Genomic DNA, 25688 nt, shown 5'->3' on the forward strand with positions numbered 1-25688 from the left:
TTGCAATAAAGGCAAATCACTTTGAGGCGACCATTGCAAAATAAAATAGCATTTTCTAATTCCGTTATTATCGTCGTTATGACAATGTTCTTGGTAATGGCGAGATTTCCGTATAATTGCTAAAGGTTATTACTTTGAAGGGATCATTGCGATATAAGATAACGTCTTCTTGATAATTCCAAGATCCCCAACATTTGCTCGTCCAGATCTAAATTTCGCGGGTGAAAACGTTTTGATTTGGCAGCGTGACGGACGAGCATCGGCTGGATCCTGCCCTCCACTGAGTATACACGTCTGCGTCGATTGTCTCGTGAAGCGGTCTCGTTAAAACGGCACGGCGTTAAGTGGATGTTATTTTTAGATCAGACACTCGAGTCAAACCGTTCGGGTAATTCAGTGGCAACGGTGATTTCTGTGCCGCGATTTGCATAGCACCGTGGCTCGCGTGTTCCCCCGCTAGAAAGAAATTCGCTTGACGAGACTCTCTGGCCTGATTCTTTTCCTCCGACTGCCCTCGCAGAGAGAAAAAAAGAAGGAGAAAAAGAATACACGAGAAAGAAAAGAGTACGCGATGCCGAGCACTTGCGTCAGAGATACGTATCCCACGCTAACGCCGCGATTATGACGTTGCCGGCTACTTGCTGCTACCTGATCGATAGCGTTGCAACGCGGGCCAGACGACCCAAAACTCGATCGTTTCTGGTTCTAGGTCCCGATGATTTTCGTTAAAAATTAGTCTCTTTTTTTATTTTATTTTATTATCGCAATATAATTTGGGGGAATATTAAAAGCTGCGGTATTGCAGTTCGATTCTTTAATTGTAAGGATCTTTAGGAAATAAATATCATCGAACAAAATATTTATTGTTAATTAATTATTAATTTTAATTTAATTAATTTCGTAACGCAGGGATTTCATAAATAGATAGAAAATTCGTAGTTTTTCTTTGTAATTATCGAATATACAGTAACAGGTATCTTTATTGTAGATATTAAGTATAATTTATTGAAGATACAAGGACAGTCCAATTTTAGTTTTCATTGCAGGACTATCCTATAGTCAAAGTTGTATTTGAAAACTCTTTTAAAAAAACCCAATAACTTCTTTCTCAAAAACTATATTATGAATTTCATTCTATGAAGTATCCATGAAAGTATTTGAACGCATTTTACCTTCGAAAATTCTTATGAATATATCCAACGAAATTTCAAAATGTTTCGCATAACATGCACGGTATATTCGTTTGTAGAAGCGTTCGAATAATTTCATGAGCCACTCCAATATCGTATCGCGATAGCAGTTCGTGCAATCGCCTCGAATTTCATAAAATCGTCAAAGTGCTGTTTGGAAAAAATGTTTTCTCGATATGATACACGGTAAACGCGTGCCTACGCTTGGTGTATAGCGGCTATAGCATAGTCCCGGAGGCGAAAGCGAGACCGTGGGCCCGAGCAAGACGGAAAGAGAAACGGGACCGAGAGAGAAAAGGCAGCCCGGGCACTCGGCTTTCGTTTTCACCCAGCCTACTTGTTAATCCGGTGAGTCAATAGTTGTATAACACTGGAACTACGTTGCGTAACCCAGCGTTGGTTTCCCTGGCGACCTACTTGCCTACTAAACTAGACATACATTCTTATCCACCGGTAATCCGTCTCTCCCTGACCGTTTCTAGCCTTCTCCGCTTCGCTATACCCGCCGCGAGAACCGTTTCCTCTCGTGTGCGCCGTGCACGGCCACGCTTCCATCGACGAGCCGAGACTCGATCGATGCCACCTCGAAGGGACGCAACCTGTTACGACACATGACGAAGTGGACCCTTGTCGTCTCGACCATACCAACGAAGTTTCGTCTCGGATCAACGAGAAGATATAACCCGCGTCGTGAGACGAATCTTGAAAGCTTGCGAAACCTTGAAACTGCGACCAGATCCCTCGGAAGTTAATTAGACGATTTAATACACGAAACCTGTATGAGAGCGCCACAGCGTACAATATGCATTTCGTACGACGATAGATCTTCTAACACAGATACCTTTTAACTAAACGTTTAAAATACATATTTACATGTTTTACGCAAACGAAACATCGAAGATAAGCAATCGATCGAAAGGAATTTCCGCCTTCTTTACTTTTTCACGGCAGCCGTATGTTATTGTCGAACAGATATCGAGAAGGAAAAAACGAAAGAAAAAGCGAACGCGGAAACTGTTGCGGTATCGCGGTTTATTTTCCGCGAGGTACAGCAAAAACACGATAACGTTTCCGATCTGCTGGCGATACGATAATACCATGATGGTAATCTGAATTTCATTCAGACCATGACCCAGGCTAAGAGTGAAAAATTATCAACGGCTTCCATACGTGGCGAGCAAAACTATATTCGTGGTTGGTGGCGTGCGTTGCGTATACACAGGCTCTCAAGGACCCGACGAACCGACAGCCGAGGAGCAAAAATTCGACTTCAAGGCGGCAGAGTTTAACGGGAGGAAATTTCACGACACAACCGAATATCTTCGACATGGTTTTCGATGCTTGCCCGACCTTGGGCCCGATCGATTCGATCCATTTCGCAGATATCGCACGCTCCTGAACACGCTGATTGCCACAGACGCGTCGCAAAAACCGGCATCGATACGTTATTTCGCGTTCGAACAGAGTTCGATAGTCGTGACAATCTCGCGAAGCAACCGCGTGACAAAGTTATAAGAGAGGAAAAAAAGAACAGAGTAGAAAAAGAATTACATTGACCGGCGGTGAAACTGGGACAATGTGCAAGAGCATGGAAAATGAAGTTTCTTTTGCAAATATTAGGTCGTATATGAATGGTTTCTTTAGCTCAGGTAAATGCCGGGGCATTTACTTTTCATGAGGGCAAGTTTAATAATCGAAGCACAGTAGTATATTAGTAAAGTAGATATTGAAATGGTAAAAGTTTCCTATGCACGTCCTTTGATAGACCTACCGTGAGTTTGTTTCAACTTTATTTTATCTTGCCCGTAAGTTTGCTCTGCTCTCGATTTTTAAAGTTGCCTTTGGTTAAAAGAAACTTTAGAAAACCAACGATAAGTTGGTACGTTCGTTAGTACTAACCTGCGTAAAATTTCTTCTATCCCACTGCCACCACATACGCACGTTGATAACGTGAAAATTGTACTGTTTCTATCAATAAAGCATGAAAAATGGAAAATTTACAAAAAAAATGTATAACCGTTTTAACGAAATAAAATGCTTGGTTTCGATGAATTTCACTGTAAAAGAGCAACTTTTCAACCAGCAACCAACAGGTTGATCGTTATAAAAATTTGTCAAGCATAAAGAGCCGATACAAGAATCATATGACCATATAGGCGTTCTGTCGAATGAATTCACGAATCGTGAGTCGCATGTAATAAAAAACGGATAAATAATAGAAACGTTGAGTCATTCGATCTCGGAACCGATTCACGTGGCGCCCGTGAACGTTATCTATCTTAAGCTCGCATTTAAATATAGAGTCCTCGATGTGTTCCATAGTCAATCGTCTCCGGATTTGAAAAATCGCGGTGTCACGAAATCGATCGCAGAATGGGGTCATTGTGGTCACGCAATTGAATCGGTTGGATAAGAAATAAAACGCACCGGGGTGGACGATAGAGAATATTATGAAAGCCAAATCTACCATATTTTACGAAATACCTTCGATCAGTCGGACCAATCCACTGATATCTTCTTCGTTGCGGTTAATAATGGAAAGTTCGGTCGACGTGTGGTAATCGATATAGCGAGATTGTAAATTAAAGCGCTTATTAACGATATCTATCAATGTAGTCTATGTAGTATATATGTTGTAGAGAAATTCCTTAGTTCTCGGATTATAAACATCTATGTTTGTAACGTTCTATTAAAAGTGTACGATATTAACGTATAGATAGTCGCTTTAATAACATCGAAGTCCTTTACGTTCCTTTCTGGCTGAGGTAAATTCACACGGAAGAATTATCAGTAACTCCGAGGAAAGAAGAATTTCTTATATTCATTTCAATTAATGATTCTTGGAATTCTTCTCTTACGACCCTCATAGTGTAAAGTGTTAGTAACGTCACGCGTTAAGTACGTAACGTCAACCGTACGTTTAATGTGTTAAGATTTTGTTGTCGCTTATTGATCAACGGACGTTAGTAAAATGTAATTTAGCTATTAAAAATTAAACCACATACTGTTTACAAAAAGAACAAAAAAAGACAAAATGATAGTTTGAAGTCAACATCGTCAGATGCCGGACAATGTTTGTAGAATGTCGGAAACTATACTTCGTTTATACTTATGATTCTTAATCTATTATACAATCTCGTCGTATCTTCTCCATCTATTACGCTATCTGGATAATTATAAACGCACACGCGTGTAACGCAAATCGTGGGAGGGGTATAAAGAGAAAGAAATAGAGAGTGAAAAGAAAGGAAAAGGACTCGCGTGAGTCTGCAACGGCTGACTTATTAACGCCGGTATTGAGATTAAGTTTATTCAGCAACGAGTATGCCATGACACACTAACCAAGTGGTCGAGACCCACTTAAGCTACCGGGTGACCTCCATTGAAATGGAATGGATGGGGTGATAGTGCGTGGTGTATTTAAAGCGTGGTATACGCAACACTCACGGAAAGCGTCCCGACGCGAGGCCGTCCGCGCTCGAGTGTCCTTCGATTTTCAAACGGGAAGACCATTAATTGCCTGTACGTTGTGCCAGGGCTATCCGCGATTCGCGTTGGACCTTCGAGGAAACGACTGTGTTTGCACGGCACGCAAAGTCTTCTGCAAAGGCTCGATGCATCCTTCGACCAGCATAAAGACTAATCATTATCGTATGGTATACGTTTACCGTATTAACGTCGTATATCGTTCCGAGGCGTCGTTTCACGAACATCGTGACTCTTCTTCTTGGAAATGATAAGCTGCTCTTGTTGCGAGTTCTACTGGTCGCGAACAACCAGAGAATATAAAGAAACTGATGGGACGAAAGAAAGAAAGAAAGGTAGTACGATGTAATTAGAGGACAATACGATTTTTACGAGCACAGATTACAGCTCGAAGGAGCAGAGCAGTTTCACTTTCGACCAAAGCGAAATCCGTTTAACCCGAAAATTGGCCATAGCTGGTTGCTACTCGGCTGGCCAGGATCTTTGGAACGAGAAAGTCCCGATAGTTTCGCTGTTTGAAGGCCCGAGGATATTACGATGAATTTCTGCTTTTACGTAATCTCCGTCTGGGAAGTCACGTATTGTCAAATATATACCGAGAGCCTGGTACCCGGTTCGAGTCAAACGGACGAGGATGAAAGTTACGTTACTCAAGATAATACGTTCCACGGTGTTCAAACGTTCGAAAAGATTTTTAGTAGACCGTAAAAATCAGTTGAGGAAATATTTGAGACCGACGATATCAACGTTACGACATACTTTTCGTTTCAAACGTGTTCCTTCTTTTATTTAATCGAATTGTTTTCCATCGATCGAGAATCAATTCGATAAAAGATCTTTCGCGCGAGATCCACCGTTTCGCAACTTTTCGAATTCCTTCATTCGAAGATATTCGAATTCAGAGGCAGAAAAAGAAACGAAATTAATGAATATGATAAGAAAATGTTTGCCGATTCGATAAAGGAGAGAGGGAAAATCTAAAGGGGAAGAGGAAAATCGTCTGGAATCCTTAGATATCGTGTGTCGCGAGGTACATTAGCTAACTGGGTACGTATACATTTCTTACGCAAACTAGCGAAAGTAGGCGGGTGCGAGAGCCGCTCGGCAACGGACACACCAGCCAGCCAGTCAGACGGCCAGCCACACACGTAGCACCGAGGCGAAAGATACGTGAGAGCGCGTGTATATGTTTTCGAGCCGGTTGGGTTGGGAAAAGGGTTGCGAAAGCCTGCCGAAAGCGCCTCCTTCGCACCGAAAGCGAGAGTGGAGAAGGCCTGGGCCGAGTCTCGAAACGGCCTGCCGGAGACATATCTGGGGCCTGTACGTTCCCAACAGGCCTTAATTAACACGTGCTCAGGCTACGTGAGTTATTTATATCGCTCGTGATCGAAGGGAACCGTATAATTGCCCCAAGTTCTCCTCGTCTAGGGAATTTTTCATTTGTCCCATAGAAATCACTCTGCTCGATCAGCATTTTTTTCTTTTCTTTCTTTTAGCGAATTTTTTCAGAAATATTGGTATGTTGTATAACGTACTATATGTGTGAATTTTATTTTTATTTTTACTTAATTCTTTTAGTGTTATAATAGAATTTATTTATTATATTATATTATTAAATAAATTATATTTTATTATTAATATTATTAGATAAAGCACTATTTTTATGTCATAGGAATTTAGCTGCGTGCTCTATACAAATTACCGTGGAAATTTCTTTTGGGAACATCTAACATTTTTTATTTGTGTTCCATGTAATTGTAAGTTGTTGGTATACGTAAATAACGTAGATTTGCAATAGATTCTTTGATGCAATACAGTTTCCATTGTAATAACAACGATTCCTAGTTACGAAGTTTGTATTTGTCCCCATGCAAAATTATTGTACAATATTCTCATTCTCATTTAGCACATATAAATAGATATATCTTAAACAAATAGAACAGTAGTAATTATCTCCTCTTAGTTCTAACAAATTCGCCCTTGCGAAGATTAAATTGATCGTAATGCGACTAGTAACCAAAGGAATCGCTGATCGTAAATCAACGAATGATAATAAACAATGGAAATTTTTCGATATGACAATCATTTCCATTTAAGTCTATTAGAAGAAAGGTTCGAGATTCAAAGGAAGTTTCGGTGAACTCCGGTTATTATGCATATAAGTACGTATGTTGTAAGACGAGTCGAACAGGAAACATGCCGAGGAAATTAACTGGAAGGGAATGAGACTTAATACGAGCTTGCTAAGCGTGGGACGCCGGGAACACGGTTTTTATTCTCGCTTCTTCTCCCGATTCGTAGGGGAAAAGGAAAGTTCGAGGCTGGCATTGAAGCAGGCCACGGGGAAGACCAACACGCTAGGCTGGAGAGGATGTGTAATGCGGTTTAGATCGTGGACCATGACCAAGTGATAGTGACTTCAAGAATCAGCTGGCGCGCGGCTCAATGAGGTTACGCCGCATTTAAATTGCGTTCCATTTTATGACGGTTGTACGGAAACGGTTCGCTGACGTGCTGCGCTCGAACCACGAGAACGTCGCGCCGTTGGCCAGTCGTTTCACGTAGCCGGCGCGATTCGCTTGCATAAATCATTAGAAAGTTATTGAAACGCGTCGAGGGCGAATTCACGCGACGAGTCCAGCACCAACGAGTATCATTTTGTAACGCGTGTCGTTCGTTTCTTTCGTCGAGGCGAGCGCGAGGGAGAAGAGGATTGCGCAAGAGGTAACGGTCGTGGTAATAATGCGACCGAGTCTGAGAAATCCACAGGTGACAAAAAAGACAGGCTACGAGCGTTTTTACGAGTTTCTAACTGCCCCTCGGATCTTTCAATTTCTTACGCGCCAAAGAAACCGGCCGTTTGTTTTACGCCGCTCCTTCTTTTCCCTGTTAGCACCGATCGAAATTTATCTAACGATCTGAGTCGCCTTTTGCCAACCTATATTACAGTATTTTCTCAGTTAATATCGATTAAGATGTAACCGCGATACAATCCGCTTTTCACCGGTTTCGCTTCGTTTTATCAATTACCGCCGATTGTTATCTACCTAACGACCCCACGAATTTATTTTTCATCGTTATTCTTATTACTAAAAATCTACATTTAGATAAGTGCTATCCATATTGGTCATTCAACATCGTGTTCGCAAACTAAGGACGATAATAATAAAAAAGAAATGTATAGAAGAAGATAAGACGCGTCTAGGCGTACCTTGACGCCTTTCGGGAGCGGCGTTTACGCGAAGCGTCTCCGATGGCCTTTATTTCCAATAGCACCCTGTGTTTGCATGCGCCACGTAACAATCACATCGATATATCCCTCAAAGAGATAAAAAGCATCGCGTCCTCGCCGGATTCGCGCTAAAACGCGGGACGACGCGATGCCTGCGCCGAGTGCGCGGGAGAGGTGCGAGAAGGCGCTGCTGCGTCCACGTACACGCGACCGAGGGAGTAGGACGCACGGACGTGCGGAGGGAGGGCGGGTGGGAAGGAGGGTAGGGGAGGAGGGCGGGAGGAATAGTGGGGAAGGGTGAGCCCGGTGGGAGGCAAGGATTCGTGTCATTGTCAGTGGGTAATCAGGTCAGTGGGCCAGTGGGACGACCACTTTCAATTTCAGTCCTTCTAGCTGTGCAACTCGCCGTGCCGCGCGTCGCGCGTTATCTCGCGCTCTCGCTCTCCGTCTCCCTCTTTCTCCCCGCGGCAGCGATACGTGCGTCTCTTTTGCCTCGCGATGTTCACGCGACTCTATTCGCTGTCCGTGTCGTTTCTGTGCTGTTTGTTAATATCGCGGTACATACATACGTACTGGTAGCTCCGTGGTTCCTCTCGAGGGCGTCGTGGTTACCGGTAGAGGGAGGCAAAGAGGGTGTAGTGGAGGGGGGGAAGTACAGGCGCGAAGTCGTAAACGTGGCAGAAGTATGAGTCGCGAGAAAAAGAAGAAGGATGCAAGAGGGAAGAGGGGGAAGTCCTGACACGCGCCAATCACATCATGCTTCTTCGGTTGCAAACGTGTACCGAGCAGTACGCGGTTGAACAGAAAGAAGAGAGAGAGAGTGATAGGGAGAGTGACAGGATGGCGGCATGCGGGACAAAGGGCGAGGGGAAGGATGATGCACGCGCGATCGCGCTAGCTCGCTCGCCCGACGGCGCTCGCTCGTTCTCTCGCACGGACGCCGGGAAAGATAGCAGAAAGTAGGACGCGTATTAAAAACCACAGACCGTGTCCCGTGGCGTCACTTCTCGTGCCTCGCCGCGGCGCGTCGGTATTACCCAATCGAATTCATCATAACTGGCACGAGAAACGTACGAGCGAACAAATGAACGAACGAATCGACGGACATATGGAGACATGGACGAGTTGTCGAATTGAAAAAGAGAAAGGGAGGGGGGAGAACTATACGACGTATAAAAGAGAGAGGTAATTTCGGTGATAAGCGCGATCAGCGCCAAGGCGCGGTGATCGATGGAAACACGGACGCCCAGTATCTTACGATCTATGATAAGACTTTCGATTTCGATGCGTTGATCGCGAGATCCGTGTAACGCCGCGGCCAAACACTACGGTGAATCGTGTTTTCTTATTTTCAGTGTTTAGCCGAGGAGAAGAAACGAGTCACTTCCTCTCATTATTGCATTCTCAAACGAAATTTTTGCACGCACAAGTTCCAGAGAAATATTACCCGAGTGCTAAATTTAGCGACTGATCGAAACGAGACCAACGCCGTGGTGCGGCGATCGCGGGAATTATAAAAGGTGTGAGCGCGCCTCTTCCGCTCGAATCAATGATCCTTAATTACGTTTGAAAATTAAGCTGACGCCAAAGTATCGCGCAACGAGTAAATGAATTTTCCTAAGGAATTAGGTCATACCCTTGAAGGGTTATTCGTGAAAGCTTAAGGAATGTCGGCGTCGACTATACACGCTTCATCGACTATTATTTGACGACGTTTATGTAAGTACGATCTGATCTTCCAATATAAGCTTACAAATCCACCAGGATTTCGTCTTTTCGGCGTAAACAAATTTATATCGGACAAGATCGAATCTGTGACCTAAGAAATCGATCGAAGAAACGGAGAACGTTGTCGTTTGCGTATCGAACGCTCGTAAATTTACCAAACTATATCGATAGAGGTAAACAAAAGTTAGAAAGATGGTTCCCTTCTCTTAAAACTATTACACCAGCCTATTCAACGCGCATGGCTGAATAAATCGAACGTTTCCGCGATGCTAAACATTTTAACACCCCGGCTACTTTGAATGTCGCGCGCATGCGCCCAGTAGTACGGATAGCAATTCTTATATGCGATCCTTTGGGCAAGCTTTTAGATGTTGATACCATTGGGAGGGCGCCACAAGTTAGGAGAAGCAATTTGGCGATGCGAGATATGTACACTTATATGGTCTACTTTTCGAAGTCGGACCGCGTAGACGCGACTCGAGCGCGCATTCAAATACGTCTTGCTTTGCATTTGCAAGTACAATGAAATTATGCAAGCGTGTTATATTGCAATTATATGTACTCGCAATAAATCGGTAATAACGGAATAATAGCCGTTACTAATACACCGGGAATGCGAGCTGGGATATTTCCAACGGCATACATTTAGTAACGGTGATCATAACACGAAGACTTACGATCCAATAATACAATTTGTAATACGGTACTACAGAAAAAAATGGTTTTTACAATTACTTTAAAAAGGGCACATTAAGAATAAATCTGTTATACTTATTACATATACAGAAATAAATCTGTTATACTTAGACTGCGAACGTTTATGCAATTTTATTTTATTATGGAAAATTGTAATGTACAATAACATAACGTAATATAGACGATATACATAATATAAGAGTGAGCACGATAAGAAAGAATATATGCAATAAGAAAATATGCAAAGCGATACACCTGTCGTAATATTTAAAGACCAAACCTAATTTCTCTTTACAATTTACATAAACATTTACAGTCTAGTTATAACTATTTTAGGTCTTGTCAATGAATTATGTAATTCCATACAATTAAAAGTAATAAACGCACTTTAATAAGATGAGCAGCATAGCTGAAACTGATTTGTAAAACCAGTGGAATTCGAAAAACCGGAATTCGATCGTACCATGATTACGATACAAGAGGGTAAAAGGTGACGTGGACGCGAGGGATGAAGGTTCGGCACCGATAAATTCGCCAACGTATCTGTACCGGTGTTGTAGCCCGCTGGGGACGTTGAATAATAATTATTGTTGTTGGCTCGGCTTGGGTGTTATTGAGTTATTCCAATGCGAGTTTATCAAAGTGGGTCAAGCGATTCAATAGCGACCGCCGTGGAGGAGAAACGACCCATCGTCTTAACGTGGCGTGGGAGTGTACGTATAGCAGTAGAATAACGTGCACACGATCAAACACACACCGGCAAACGCTACCGAATTGGTACACGTATAAAAAGTGACGAACAACCAGACCGTAAAATCGGCACCACTATTACGAGGAACAATTACAACGATGATATCTCGTTTCTTTATATTATTCGAAGAAAATTGGTGGAAAAGATTGGTACGTATTTATTTATATGAAATATACAACTGGTGCAAAAATAGTATAAGGCTGTCTTCTAATAACCGAATAACGTAATTCAAAATATTTCTAGAATTCTATTTGAAAAGGAATATAATACTTTGTTCTTGAATAAACGCGATCTCTTATTTCTTTTTTTTTTTTATAAACACGTACGTGTGTATCTCAAATATTTGTTTAATTCTTAAAAATCGGAATCTTTTAAAGAAGCTTTAAAAAGCATTTGTTCTTGGATAAATATTATGCTGCATTATTTTTCCAAATTTATAATTTAAATATTTTCTGATTCTACAAAACTTAAATTTCTCGTTACTAAAACAAACAATATTTTTATCTAATTCCAGGATTAATTTACTCGGAGAAAAACAGGGACGCAGGAGAAACAGAATTCGTGAAACGTAAAATCGTTATCTAATTGAAATCGTGGAAAAAACAAATGTTGATTCGGAGCTTGGTGCGAGTTATAATCTCAGTAACGATTCCGTATGTATACATTTGCTCTTCAATCCGTAAAGTCCGCTAATGACTCACTCATTCCACCTTCCGTACGCTCATTATCCGTCGCTAATTATCATAAATCCCAGCTCAATCACGAGAATAGAATGGCAATGTTAATCGACACCTTTTCGGACAAACAACGGTCACAGGTAACCAACGTAATTTCGTCACGGGATTTTCACAGGTAGACGAGAGAGAGAGAGAGACTAATTATCCGGCTTTCCATTAACAACAGGTAGAACGACGGACGAGCCATAAATTCCTGTAGGAAAGCGAGGAAACCGGATTTTCTTCGCTCTTGGTGAGAGTTGGGACAACACTGTCGATTGTTGCATAATAGGGACAACGAGGATAAGAGACGCGTGTCCTCGGTCAGACTGGCAATAAACAAACAAGGAATATTTGACTGAGATGTCACGGGTAAATAAGTAAACTGACGACAAGTAAAAATACAGCCCAAGTCCCGTGGAGAGAACCGAAGTCACGAGTCACGAGAGAACCGAAGAAAGTGAAGAAGGTCGCGTGTCTATATTGGAGGATCGCTTTCGAAGTCACCGGATGATATTGTAAAAAGAAGCGAAGAATTATTAAGGAAGTTTGCCATCATTCACGCTACGCGTGTAATTTACATGTTATTTAACCTTCCGTAAGCAAACTGGGTTGGTTATGTCCGAATGTTTTTTTACTGTTATTTATTATTATATTATTACATTATTATTTTACTGTTTCCGACTTGGAAAAGATCCTGAAGCTATCCTGAAATAGTTATCAATGTTTTTACTACGCCAAATGTTTGAAATATTCCTCAATAAAAATAGACATTCTTTTTGGAGAAATTGTAGAATGAAATTTAAATTAGATTCTCAACTACTCGGTTTGCCTACGAAAGATTAAATGTACTAAGAATACGGATATCGAAAATGAGACTTCAGGGGAAATAACTGTTTGCAGGGTATCACAGGATTATATTATTCCTTCCAAAACCGTATGGTATTGAATCGTCACAGATTCGAATATGTGTACTAAGCATACTTTCGCACTAATCAACCATTTTAGATATGGTTAGTTTCAACGTAGTTACACGGCTTAATGCAACAAGAATCAATTGTACATAACCACTTGAAGTAACCACGTAGAAAAGATTGTATTACGAAATGTCTTGTACAGAAGTTCTATATGTCTCGAAACGCATGCACGATGCGCTCGCAAAAAGGGTAGTACCTAAAGAATATGTAAAGCAGGTTAAACGATGTATCGGAGACACAGCCTTGAATATTCATGAATACTGAACAACTTTTTTGGAATGGTATCACATTTAAATTCCATTCGTCCTCTGGTACCGCGTTCTCCGCTCTATTTGTAAGCCTGCACTTTGCACTTTGCTTAACACACGCGTTTCCTATTGTTGTTACGATGTTCAAAAATTATTTCCTATCATTTTCCAAGGGAAACAATATCTAGCGTAAAAAAAAGAAGGGACCTTGGATAAAATTTGCACCTGTGCCCTGTAGGTCTATTTCGCACCCCTTACTGTGCGAATAATCGTGATTTATTGTGTGCAAACAGCGGACCCAACCTCTAACGGAAATGCAACAAGTGAATTTCGACACAGCAGGTAGATGTTGACGTGGTCTATTGTCGGGAAGGGTGTATACATCGTTGAAGGAACTGACCCCATCCACTCGACAAGGGATTGCGACGAATTCGTGCCGGCCACGTGCCGCCACGCTTACGAAACCCCGGGAAAGCTGCAATCCCTTTTTCTATAACATTTTTACTACTCGGAACGGTACATAGCAGAAGTAAAAGTGACAGTCAACTTTTATGGGACTAATACTTTACCTCTGACTAACAAGGGCAGGAGGACATCCACGACAATGGTCATTGTTACTCGTCATATTTTTTCGAGAGAAGACTCTATTCGGAGTGAAATACGATCATTATAAAATTACGAAAATTGTCACCTTGATTCTACGACGATAGAATGATACTGGTAAGGTTGCTTTTGATCCGTGGAGGAAGGAAAAATACGAAAAAATTGCGTAGTCGTATTTTCTTACACTACCACTGAAAAGTATTTGGCCACTTTTTCTTTAAAGCTTAACTAAGTAAAGGTATCGCTTATTTTTCACGTAATTTAATTAAAAAGAAATTACAAATAAAAATTACGTATTCACAAATAATGTCTACATTCTGTGGGTATTATTATTTTATCGTCACTATATATAAGGTTACCTTTATATAACCAATACATGTGCAATGAAATGTTGGCATCCACGAGAATAAACGTAACCCTAACCAAGTTATGACACAATTTTTGAACAAAATTTACGAAACATTCCGGTGAAGCTATTTATCGCCGGACTAACTTCAAGTTTCTAAAATACAGATCAGATAGATTCTTATAAACTTGTATCATATTTGACTCAAGCAATAACGTTTCAAACTAACAGATACATCGATGAATTTCGCGTTTGAAATTTTAATACATTGTCGATCGATTTTCAAACAATTGATAAAATGTATTATTTGTTGATTCGCTAAGAAGATAAATCCGTTAAAATGTCGGGAAACTATGGAAAATTTGAAAGTGGCAAAATGCACAGAATACGCATAATTCACAAGGCTATACAAAATACTTGAAATATTCGTATACGGCTAATTATAATATCTAGCGCTAGAAATAAATGAATTTGTTTAAGTCTTATCTCCTCAGTGGCATTCACAAAAATGTAAATTCGCGTAAACATCCACAGTCTAGTCGTAGGTGATAGTGTAGGTTAGATCGCAAAATCATTTTCATTTTCGTCGAAATGAACTCGACTCTCGGCCGTTTGTCCGATTTTAGAACTCTCTTTTAACGAAGCAAAGGGTCGAGATGAGTCTGTTTATAGAGAGAGAAATTTCGAGCGTTCGTGTCCCCTTTGGGTTTGTCTGGTTCGCGAAGCGTGTCGTCGGGGTCCGGATGAAAGTAAAAGTAAAAGTACCGAGAACGGGCGCCAAAGTACACGTGCACGTGTGTACCGCGATCTGGTCGCGTGAAACGCGACCGTCGAAGGAGGACGCGGCTCGCCACCCGTTTTTCCGACCTTTGAAATCGTACAGACGCATTTCTAGAATGGCACTACGACGTTCGCCGAGTGCTTTCACCAGTGTCGATGCGCGTCTTGAGCTCTCTGACGTAACCAGTTTCACTGGAACGCGTCTCTCCCATAACACAGACCTAATTTTTAATCGACGTCAACCTGTTTCCAAGCGATTACACGATGCAGCTCGTCAAGGTGACGATTAAGCAATTACCAAAATTAAGGCTTCCGGATGCAAGTTGTTCGTATTCTAATTTTTTCTAAATACTACTGTTAATATTATTATTCATATATACAGAGTATTTGTCGCGTTTTTCTCACGAATAGTAGATTTATGAACAAAGTTGAAAGAACAAAGTTTTACTATCTTTTATACAATAGTTTGAATAGATCTTCTTTCATTTTTCTTCGCTTGCACGTATTAAAGAAATTATGAATGTTCTTAAATTGCTAACGAACCTTTTTACAGTGCATCGTGAATGTAAATATGAATTTAATATTTTTCTTACAAATCTATCGTTTACGAGGTAAAGGCTAAGGCCGGGTGCGGACGAGCGACTTTTTGACGTTGCATTTTTACTGCATCGTATGTCTGTCCCCGTCATGTTTAACTGGGAAAACAAGGACAGACGTATGACGCAGCGAGAACGCAGCAGGAAAAAGTCGCCTGTCTGCACCGGGCCTAATAGCACGAACTTGTATGTATTAATGTATCATTCGATAATAATTTTGATCTCTGACGAAACTGAAACTTTCAGAATATTTCTTTGAAAAGGGTATGAAACGAGAGTCACAATTTTAAAGATTGTATGATAATTGACTATGAACGCCATGTAAAGAAGGCGATGAATTTTACAATAGGAAAGGAACGTGTGAAAATCGAAAGAAAAAAACGTTATCGAATCTTTGCAGCCGAGTCGGAAAGATATTTCCGGTTGATAATTCCATATCATTTCCTATGTTATCTGGTGCACCGCTAATTTTACAAGTATATCGCTCGCGAGTTATAGCAGATTGTGTAACTTTTTAATATCAGGAAAAAGAGAGAAAATAGCTGTTTTATATCTTTCTATCTTACTTAACGAACACTCTATTAAATCCATTCGAAATAGAACTAACTAGTCACAGATCGAGTATACGAAATTAGAAATAAAGATAGTAATTCGTATTTTAATATTACGAAAGTTTCTTAAGAATTGTTACGACGAATATACATATCCGTATTCTTATGAGCAACCTAAGCAGAAATTTATTTCGCCTATTAAACGTTATAACGAGTATTACATTTTAAATATTTTATATACGTTTGCATATTATATGCAGTTTGCAAATTTCGCAAACAATCCAATGATAACTTATGTAAAAGGCAACTGTAGCTTGACTATACGTTCGAAAGATACTTGGCAAGAGTCGCGTAACGTTTCATAGACTCTTTCCCATTCTTTTCAGGTGGTTGGTGATCAAGCTGGGCTCTGTATCGCGGACGAATTGCCACGCTCGAGTAGATTTAACACCGGCTGCGCAAGTACCGGTAGCTGTTCGAAACGGGAGCGTTAATTGTAAACGCGGCTAAAGGGGGCGCGGGACAAAGAACGAACAACGTGACGGAAAAGAAAAAAAGAAAAAAGAGAAGGCGGAGAACAAAAAGAAATGAAAGACGAGAAAAACAAACGAAATAGAACGGACGATCGTAAGCCGAGAAAATAGAGTGCAAACTGCCCTTGACGCGAACGAGAAGCAGAGCTTGTATCTTTGTAACGAGCCCGCGTAATCGCGCAATGCCGCCAATGCCACAATGCAGCTAATTATCAGCATTAATGCTGGCGAGAGTCATGAATATTCATACTTGACATCTTTATCGAGCAGCGGGAAATTGGAGTCGTTATACGCGGGCCTCCTTTTTGACCCACCTATCCACGCGAATCGATATGTTAAGGAAATTAAAACTTCTCCCCTTCTATGTATATGTATATACCTATGTACATGTACAATTTTCTTCAATCTCATGTAAAATATAGCGTGAGCCAGAATAGTTGTAGAGATTAGAAGAAAGAATGAATGTATGAGAAAGAGTGGAGGAGTGGACTTGTGCGAATGACAAAGGGGGAGTGTGCAATTAAATTATAAGATTAAATTTATATAATTAGATATAGAGTAAATAGAGTACAGTTAAGTGTAAGTTTAAGTGTATATATATATTATATATTTATTTACATTATATATTTCATATTATATACTACATTATATAAATATATAATGATCTAATGTATATAGAGACTGCATGACAGTATGAATGAGATATCTATGTAAATCAATCTCAATTTTTAACTGGCAAAAATTAATAATATGTATGTATATAAATTCCGTGAACATAAATTCGCGGTATGAGTGAAAAATAAGGCAAAAATGAAGGGTAACAAAATTGCTTTGGATACTCGGTTTTTTTAGAAAATCTAGTTTGGCAACTTGTTAACTAAATTCTAAGCCGAATCGGTATGCTACATAACTCACGTAACAGTTAAGGAAATTAGAAGTCTCCCTCTATGTATATGTGCACCCCTCGTTCATATGAATTAGACCACGTATGAAAACTTAATCGGTGGAAGATCAGTGTTGCGTTAAGGCAACATTTTATTTGTATTTTTAGTCAACTTATTGAATGTCCGGTCAGATTTTGAAGTATCCTAACTAGACTTCTCGAGGTATCCTATTTAATCCACCGTCAATTTCTTCAGCAGTATTTAGATTAGCAAACTATCGAGATCTTATAACTTACTATGCCAATGTAGTTCTTTCAATAGCTTGCTTTTTACATACGTACATTGGGTAGCAATCTTGAACGAATATAAAATCCTACGTGATTAATCGTTTCCTTGATGCTTTGAAATTTTCAAATTCGATTCTCCTCGAATGCGAACCTTAAAGGAAAAAATATTATTCTGCACCGTCGACATAACTCGAACCATAGAATCTCTCTCGTTTCAATTGCATCACGAATTTATACCCATAGTGTGAGTTTACTTTACAGTACGAGATATTGTACGTACGAGATTCTAAGATGCAACGACCTGGCTAAAGAAACCAACTGAGAGAAAGGGAGAAGCTTCTTTCGAGCTCGAATAAGGCGACTTACTTGTTTACCGAGTAATTAGATATTCTTGCTAGCCGGGGGGCACTTTGACACGGATTCGCGTGCGTCTAATGGTGCAAGAAAAAACCTCTTGGCTGCTCGCTACTAACCTACCCAGATCTCTTAAGAACCATACTACCTCAAAATGTTCTCTTTGGGTAAACATGAGTTACCAGAAGAGAGAGAACAAATTTCAAGAAAAAATCTCCATTTTATGGAGACAAGTTGAGAGCTACAGTGAGAAGTTACGATACGGTAGAACACCATTTAAAGTAATACAGGTAGAAATGGACTATTAGGTGGATCAGATAAGTAAGTGTTTCTCAAACTATTTGTCAATAATTGTCAATAATTGATCAACTAATTGCATCAGACTTAATTACCGCATCCTGTGTTTCACGTCATACTTTTGATAAATTTTAACGAGAATCGACATTTTAATTTCCGATAGCAACAATTATTTTTTGAATGATTGTAAGAGCTAGTTATTGATACGTTGTTCGATATAATTATACAGGGTGGTTGGTAAGTGGCGGTACAAGCGGAAAGGGGGTGATTCTACGTGAAAAAAGAAGTCGAAAATATAGAATAAAAATTTTTTATTTTTTTTTTTTTTTTTAATTTTTCCATCGAGACAACGATCTACAGTGAGATCCGTTATAACGTACCGCACGCGTACCGAGCGAAAATTCAAAGTCGATTTTCTCGAAAACAAAGCCTCGAACGAAAAATTGTTATTCTATATTTTCGACTTCTTTTTTCGCGTAGAATCACCCCCTTTCCGCTTGTACCACCAGTTACCAACCACCCTGTATATATCATTTTTATGAAGTGAATTTCTACAAGATATTATTACAATTCTCAGATAAAATGAATTTAGTAAGATAAAATAATTCTTGTTCGAGGATTAAGTATCGCTCGTTATAGCAAAGAATAGATGAACAACAATTTAAAATTTTATTATTCCAGTAGCTCTATATAAAGATAGTTCATTATACAAATGGAGAAACATAATATTCAATACCTTTAAAATATTTCAATTTATAATGCTTTTAAAACCAAACGTAGGATATTAGATATCTCATATCTACAATTTCAATCCCAATATCGAATACCATGCTTTCAAGACGTTCAAACTTATCAAGATTCTCAAGAATTATCAGAACTTAAAAGACTGAAGATTCAATATTTATCTAGACTTTCGAAAATCTGAAGTACATATTAAATTAACTTTGAAATAATTCCAATCTTAGAAATATTGAAAACTTCGAACGATTTTAAAATATTCAATATTCAAACGCATAATTATTAACTACGAATAGTACGCAATACGCAGGCCATAAACAAAAAACATAATAATCGATTTAAACATTCAGTAATGAATTCCATGTTAACAAAACTATTGCCTTTGTATTGCTTGTGAAATTAAATATATATCCTTGCATCCTACTGAATATTACAAAAATCATCCTTTACCTATTTACAGAATTTCACAGAGTTATTACCTATTTTTAGGAAATTTATATTTGTGAATCTACCAAATTATTTGAAATGAAGAAATTAATAAAAATGGACCTGTTTCCAAAAGATTCCTTCTGCAGTCGCTTACGATATATCATGTTAGACCAGAACTAGTGTTAAATGTAAGGGTTAGAACAGAAAGGGTGAAACATTGCGAACACAAATAAACGTCTCGCTTCATCGAATTGCTGCGTTTCGTTCGTGAAGCATCGGGACGGTGTGAGTTCATAAAGAAAACGTTCTGAAGGTTGTCTGTTCTAAATCTGAGGCGAGATGTGGCAGCGACCGGGCACACGGCTCGTTTGCATGGTCGCTACTGCGGAATTCGCGACGGAACGCCTGTTGCGCGCGAAAGCCACTCGTGACGTTCGTAGAATCGCGCGCAACCCCCGATTCCCAGTGACGACCAGCTAAATTTTATCGCGCACGCCAACAAGTACTAATACGATATCCGATTCCGTCTACTTTTCTATCTCTTATCGTTCTCCAGGTACAAACCATCGTTGCCAGGTTATTTCGCACACTCTTGCATTTTTATCGCCATCGCGTTACCTTCGTCTACTACGTTTTTGCCATAGTTTTTCCTTTCCTTCTGACGATATTTCTAGGAACTTTTCAGTGAAACTTGTTCCATATGGAATGCGGTTGAGTTTGTCTCACGCGGCGGGTAATTTAAATCGTGCATACGGTTACGCTCGATACCTTCGCGATTAACTGCTATTTATACATAGGTATAGATAAAGATTGCTAACAAGCCTAGAGGAATTAACGGGTAATAGACACGTATACTTATTAAACGGAGAATCGATAAATGAGACTCGCTTTCGTATCTATGTATTTCGTTAACAAGAATTATGATAAAAATGTGGTATGTTTCTACTTACTAGTTACATATATGTAATTGGTACTTATGCTTGCTACTTATGAGCGTAAAAATAGTCGAGTAGACAAAGTGTAAAACAGGAAAAAGATGTGACGTTTTGCTACGTCGTGCAATGAGGAAGAGCGAAATCGTATGTACCTGTAACTTCGAAGATGGACCGAATCGAACGAAAAAATGGGCAAAACGAGTACAAACAGGCGAATAATAGAGAAAAAAAAAGGGGAGAGGGAGAGAGGGAAAGCAACGTACTAGTGTTGGCGAGTAGAGGATAGATGGAAAGGACGAAAGACTATACGCACGAAGCGAGAGGTAAACGGTTGAAAGCGAAAGCGAAAGCGAGAGGCAGAAACAGCAGAGTGAGAGTGAAGCGTAGAGAGAAGGCAAAGTAGCGGGAGAAAGAAAAAGAGAGTTTGGCAAGCGGTATACTGCGGCAACAAAGAACTCGAGAGCATAAAAATGAGTGGTTGAGGTTACCTGATGTATCATTCGCTGGCAGATCAGTGACCAAGTTGATCGGTGGTCGTGAGTGCGTTTGCTGTTGTTGTTGTTGTTGTTGTTGTTGAGTTTGCTGTTGCTGTTGTACCTGATGAAGGGTCTGTTGTTGAGGTCCCGGCAAAGGTAGGTTAGTCGAGGTATTGTTTTCGGCGAGAATCGTCGGTACCGAGGAGGAGGAGGATGACGACGATGATTCCGTAAGGGCCGTCGCGGTGGTGTTCTCGAGGGCCGTGTGGCCCCCACCTTCCCCTGCCCCTGTAGCCATTCGGCCCTCGTGCATTCCAGCAGACAGACAGACGGGGGTCCCTCCTCCTGCACGTCGTCCTCGAGCGCACGCACTTCTCTCGAAACACCTACACACTCTCTTACGTGCCCTCGCTCTCTTTCTTACCCCCGTCTATCTATCTGTCTGTCCCGTTTCCCTTCCTCTTTGTCTAACCAACGGAACCGCGCGCGCTCGCTTTTCTTCCTTCTTTATTCCTCTCTCTGTATACGTTCCCTCTCTGTCTCTTTCTCTCTTTCTCCTCGTGTGCGCACGCTCTTGCTGTCCTCCTCTCTTTTTACTACTACGCTCCCCGCGCCGGCCAGCGCCGTCTGAGCGTACCGAAACTACACCGTCTCTTTCAACCAAACATCAGTATATCACATAACAGCGACATCACACACGCCCGCGGAAAAATGAGCCCCGCGCGGATTATTAACCTCCTGTCCGCCGGCTCGAAAAAAATCGAACGTTAGACAAATGTAGGTCTGTAGGCCACTTCACTTACACTTTGCATCGGGACGGGCACTCCCTTAGTCAAGCGAGCGTCCGGCGCACCGTTGCGCTCTGACAGCACGAGTTCCAGGACCGTGTGCTTAGCGCCGGTGCCCGCCGTCGATTCTCTTTATCGGTACCGCGCGCCCAAATCACGCTTTCCGTCGCCCACCTTGTTGCGATTCTTGCCATTTCTATACATCTATTAACGTACGTTTCCAAGTCTTTTCTCAACGTGTCATACGCGTTTAATTCAATCGGCAGTCAAGGTTTAATTAGAACGATCGAGGCAAAATTAGGCGCGTTATATTTATGAGATCAAAACTCGAAAAAATGTAATGCGAATTCTTTTACATTCCCTTTTTGATCTGCGATGTACGCGTTAATTGGCTTTGTTTTAATGAGCCTTGAACATTAGAGATATAAAACGTAATCTCGTATTATAAGGAAAGTTTAATTTTTGACTCATTAATTTTTAAAAATGTTATTTCGCTTTATTGAATTACGAATGTTGTTATTCAATGCTATTATTTCGCTTTATCGAATTAAATGCTTCGACGAGTGTGCAATTGTAATTTTGAACAAAATTAAAAGATACTAGTTGATTAGGCGTTAAAAAGTTATAAATTTGAATAATCATAGATAAAAGAGTCGATTGTTCGGTTTAAAATAAAAATCGAAGAATGTTAATTTTTACTATGGTATGATACATCTGTCTTGTAAGAATGAGTTAACCATTTAATTTGCGCCCAATTTTACCATTCATAGGCACGGCAGTGGATAACGAAAGGGAAAATATTAACTATACCGATCTCGTACACGCTACATGATGTAGAAAGAGCTCGGCGAAATTTAATGTATGAAGCCTCGAACATTGGAATAATCTTCCAACTGTTTACTTTCAATTGTACCACATCGAACAATAACAAAAGGGAAAGTATTTTGAGAGAAGGAACGTATCGAGCGAGGTTTTAGTGGGTACCAGAATTTGCTAGTCACGGCACTGTGTTCCAATAATGTATCACGGAAAGACGCAATTTCCGAAAGATTCCCTAGTTCCCTCGTGTTTGCAGGCAGTTAGAATCTGCAAATTGAAAGGCTGTCAGATACGTTTTTCACGTTATAAATGTTGTCAATTTACCACTGCCTTAAATATGACGATACCGTCTAAGTAGGTCAGATGTCACAATATCTGGACGTCTTATTATGGGGCGCTTTTACACCAAATGTTGCATAACTCGCCACGCACGACTTCACCAAATATAACCGTGTAAAAACTATGACCTGACGGACATAATGCGATGTAATCCCTTTTCATTGTACAATACACTTGACTAACGCTTTCGAACAACGTTTGCAGCGCTATCTAACACCGATCAGCGCGAAATATGAAATGCAAAATTCTCACGTTTCTTCTCCTTTATGTTTTCCTGTAATAAAATGTATATTTCAAAGTATTTATAAAAAATTAACAAGGTGCAAGATTTTAACGTTTAATTAATATACAAAATGTTATAACAAACATACAAAATGTTATTATAAATTTTATAAAAATATATATAATATAATACTTTTAAAGAATTAATATTTTTTATAATTGTACAAAATTCTTGTTAGAAAAATTATATATTTTTCTGAGTAGCCTCAGAAAGTAGATAACGCGAGATTATAAGTCTCTGGATTTGCGCAGTACCTTCGTAAATTTGATAAATTTTTGCATCTCGCATCAATTTTTCTACCGGATATTCGGTGTTGAATCCAGCACCACCGAAAATCTGTAAATAATTTCGAATATGAAATGATTACTTTTACTTTTTAAAAAAGACAAATATATTGTGTAATAATAATATACTTGAACAGCATCTGTTGCACATTTGTTGGCTACATCACCACCATAACACTTTGCAATGCTAGCAAGATTTGTAGCTATTGGAAGACTACGATCGGCAGCCCAAGCTGCCTTCATCCATGCAAGTCTAGCAGTCTCAACACCGATCGACATATCTGCGAGCATGAATGCTACAGCTTGATGTTCTCCTATTACTTTATTAAAAGCTTTACGTTGTGTTGCGTATTTTATAGCTTCGTCAAGAGCTCTTTGAGCTAGACCGACAGATGAAGCTGCAACCTATGAAGGGAATAAGAAACAACATTTGAATATTACAATTTATAATTGGTTATCTTTAAGGAGTATTTTCATTGTCGTACCATTGGCCTAGTTTTATCAAAAGTTTTCATAGCAATCTTAAATCCTTCGCCTTCTTTGCCCAAAACATTTTCTTGTGGAACACGAACGTCTTCGAATGTTATCATTCGAGTATCGGAAGCTCTTTGACCCATGTTTAGTTCCTGTTTCATCATAAAATAGATTTATTTTGAAATTCTAAAAAATGCAATGAAAAATAATTTATTAAGAACAAACTTTACTTTTCGACCAGGTGTTACACCTTCATACTCGCGTTCTACGATAAAAGCTGTGAAAGCCTTACCAGCTGGAGCTTTTGGATCAGGATTTGTCCTTGCTAATAGAAAATACCTATATAAATGATTATTTTATATAGTGAATATAGACATAATTTAGTGACAAATAAATTACTGATAAATTCAATATACCAATTAGCAACACCTCCATTTGTTATCCACATTTTTGTTCCATTAATGATCCATTCATTTCCTTTCTTTTCAGCCTTTGTTTTAACACCTGCAACATCTGATCCAGCTCCAGGTTCGGTAACACAATATGCCTATAATTTTTATATTGTAAATGTATTAAATTATTAGGAATTAAAATTTGATTATCTTACAGCAACAAGTGGTTCTTCGATAAGTCTTCCAAGATATTTTTTGTGTTGTTCTTTTGTTCCAAATGCAATTACAGGAGCTTGCTGTAAAAAATTTTAAATACCATTATTTTACGTAAATAGAAACATTGCAAAATGAACTTACACCTAATCCTGATCCTTCTAATGCAGTTGATATTCCTGTACAGCCATAAGCAAATTCCTCTCCAACTAAACAACCTTCAAAAGTACCAACGTTCATTCCTCCTATAATAATAGTTTATATAACCATAATTTATCCCTTAAAATTTTATATTTTTTAAATTATATAAGTCTGTAACAATACCACAATATTCAGGAATATGTTTATTTAATAAACCCAAACTCCATGCTTTCTTCACAATATCCCATGGATATTTTCCACTTCTATCATATTCAGCAGCTACTGGAATGATTTCTTCTTTTGTAAATTTGCGAGCCAATTCTTGCATTTCTCTTTGCATATCATTTAGTTCTAAAGTGGGTATTATAAAAATATATAATAAAAGATATTTTTATTCTTACAAATATAACTAAGTTATTGTCATATTCAATTTGTTATACTAACCAAAGTTATATCCTATAGCATAATCAGATGTTGATGAAAATGTTCTCATCACCTTTTGATACGTTACACTTTTCATTATCTAACAAGGCATATGATATATCATTAATATCTTTAACAGCTCAAAAAACAATTTGCAGGGTTTGCACAATAATGAAAGTTATACATATTTATATCATCTGTAGCATTATTTAACTTTTGTATAAAATTTCATGTCTTGTAAAGTACTTACCGTTCGTGAAAACATTTTGATGTTTCTTTGTTTTTACTTTTAATTTTAAGAAGTTCTTCAATTTCAAACTTTTATCGGTATTGTTACTTTTGAACGTATTGAAAATTCACGAAGTTTGTACATAAGACATTTAATTTAAACGAAATCTTTATCAGAACTTTTAACAAATGCTGCAAATCACGGTCCTTGCAGATCAAAGTACATCAGCGACTACCAACTATCATTACTTATGAAATAAATACCTAAGATAATTAGTATTTGAACAAATAAGACTATGTTCATAAATATATTATAACTTACTAATTACATACTTTATTAACACTGTATGTTGTACATAAAGCGAAAGTATATATATATCGTAAATCTAGTATAAAGCTTTGGAAGTAAATAACTGATTGGTTATTTTAATATTTGTTATAATCTTTTTCTTTTGGTAAATATATATTTGT

The 25688-nt window shown here is 39.1% G+C and overlaps 2 protein-coding genes and 1 long non-coding RNA gene across 8 annotated transcripts in view; 1 reads left to right on the plus strand and 2 right to left on the minus strand.

Annotated features, from left to right (window-relative positions):
* Positions 1-17073, plus strand: part of LOC126863758 (uncharacterized) — a 35354-nt gene extending 18281 nt beyond the window's left edge. The window contains exons 1-4 of one of the 6 annotated variants that reach the window (XR_007688968.1): positions 1-9093; positions 9264-11232; positions 11598-11736; positions 11936-17073. The exon at positions 1-9093 is cut by the window's left edge and continues 18281 nt beyond it. This is a non-coding gene — a long non-coding RNA (uncharacterized LOC126863758). Of the gene's footprint in view, positions 11233-11597; positions 11737-11935 lie in introns of all 6 variants that reach the window. The other 5 variants (XR_007688969.1, XR_007688970.1, XR_007688972.1 and 2 more) reach the window with 5 other exon arrangements.
* The window catches only part of LOC126863723 (forkhead box protein O-like), a 60255-nt gene extending 37301 nt beyond the window's left edge, over positions 1-22954 (minus strand). Inside the window, exons 1-2 of the mRNA XM_050614178.1 lie at positions 22788-22954; positions 20846-22707 (exon numbers count right to left, since the gene is read on the minus strand). Of these exons, the coding sequence (XP_050470135.1) occupies positions 20846-21146 (301 nt within the window). The 5' untranslated portion in view covers positions 21147-22707; positions 22788-22954. The remainder of the gene's footprint in view (positions 1-20845; positions 22708-22787) is intronic.
* A 148-nt stretch (positions 22955-23102) lies between these two features.
* On the minus strand, positions 23103-25446 carry LOC126863669 (probable medium-chain specific acyl-CoA dehydrogenase, mitochondrial). Its single transcript, XM_050614087.1, has 10 exons — positions 25240-25446; positions 25011-25089; positions 24750-24917; positions 24570-24670; positions 24428-24508; positions 24237-24367; positions 24051-24159; positions 23832-23972; positions 23476-23751; positions 23103-23398 (listed from the first exon to the last, which is right to left on the minus strand). The coding sequence occupies exons 1-10, from the start codon at positions 25252-25254 to the stop codon at positions 23246-23248; spliced, it is 1254 nt and encodes a 417-aa protein (XP_050470044.1). The 5' UTR covers positions 25255-25446; the 3' UTR covers positions 23103-23245.
* Between the last annotated feature and the right edge of the window lie 242 nt (positions 25447-25688).

Source organism: Bombus huntii, chromosome 1 (genome assembly GCF_024542735.1).
Source record: "Bombus huntii isolate Logan2020A chromosome 1, iyBomHunt1.1, whole genome shotgun sequence".
Classification (NCBI taxonomy): domain Eukaryota; kingdom Metazoa; phylum Arthropoda; class Insecta; order Hymenoptera; family Apidae; genus Bombus; species Bombus huntii.

Coding starts and splice junctions, on each gene's coding strand:
- LOC126863669 (XM_050614087.1), bottom strand. Junction 24,918..25,010: donor TGCTATAGGATATAACTTTG/GTTAGTATAACA, acceptor TACCCACTTTAG/AACTAAATGATATGCAAAGA. Junction 24,671..24,749: donor ACATATTCCTGAATATTGTG/GTATTGTTACAG, acceptor CTATTATTATAG/GAGGAATGAACGTTGGTACT.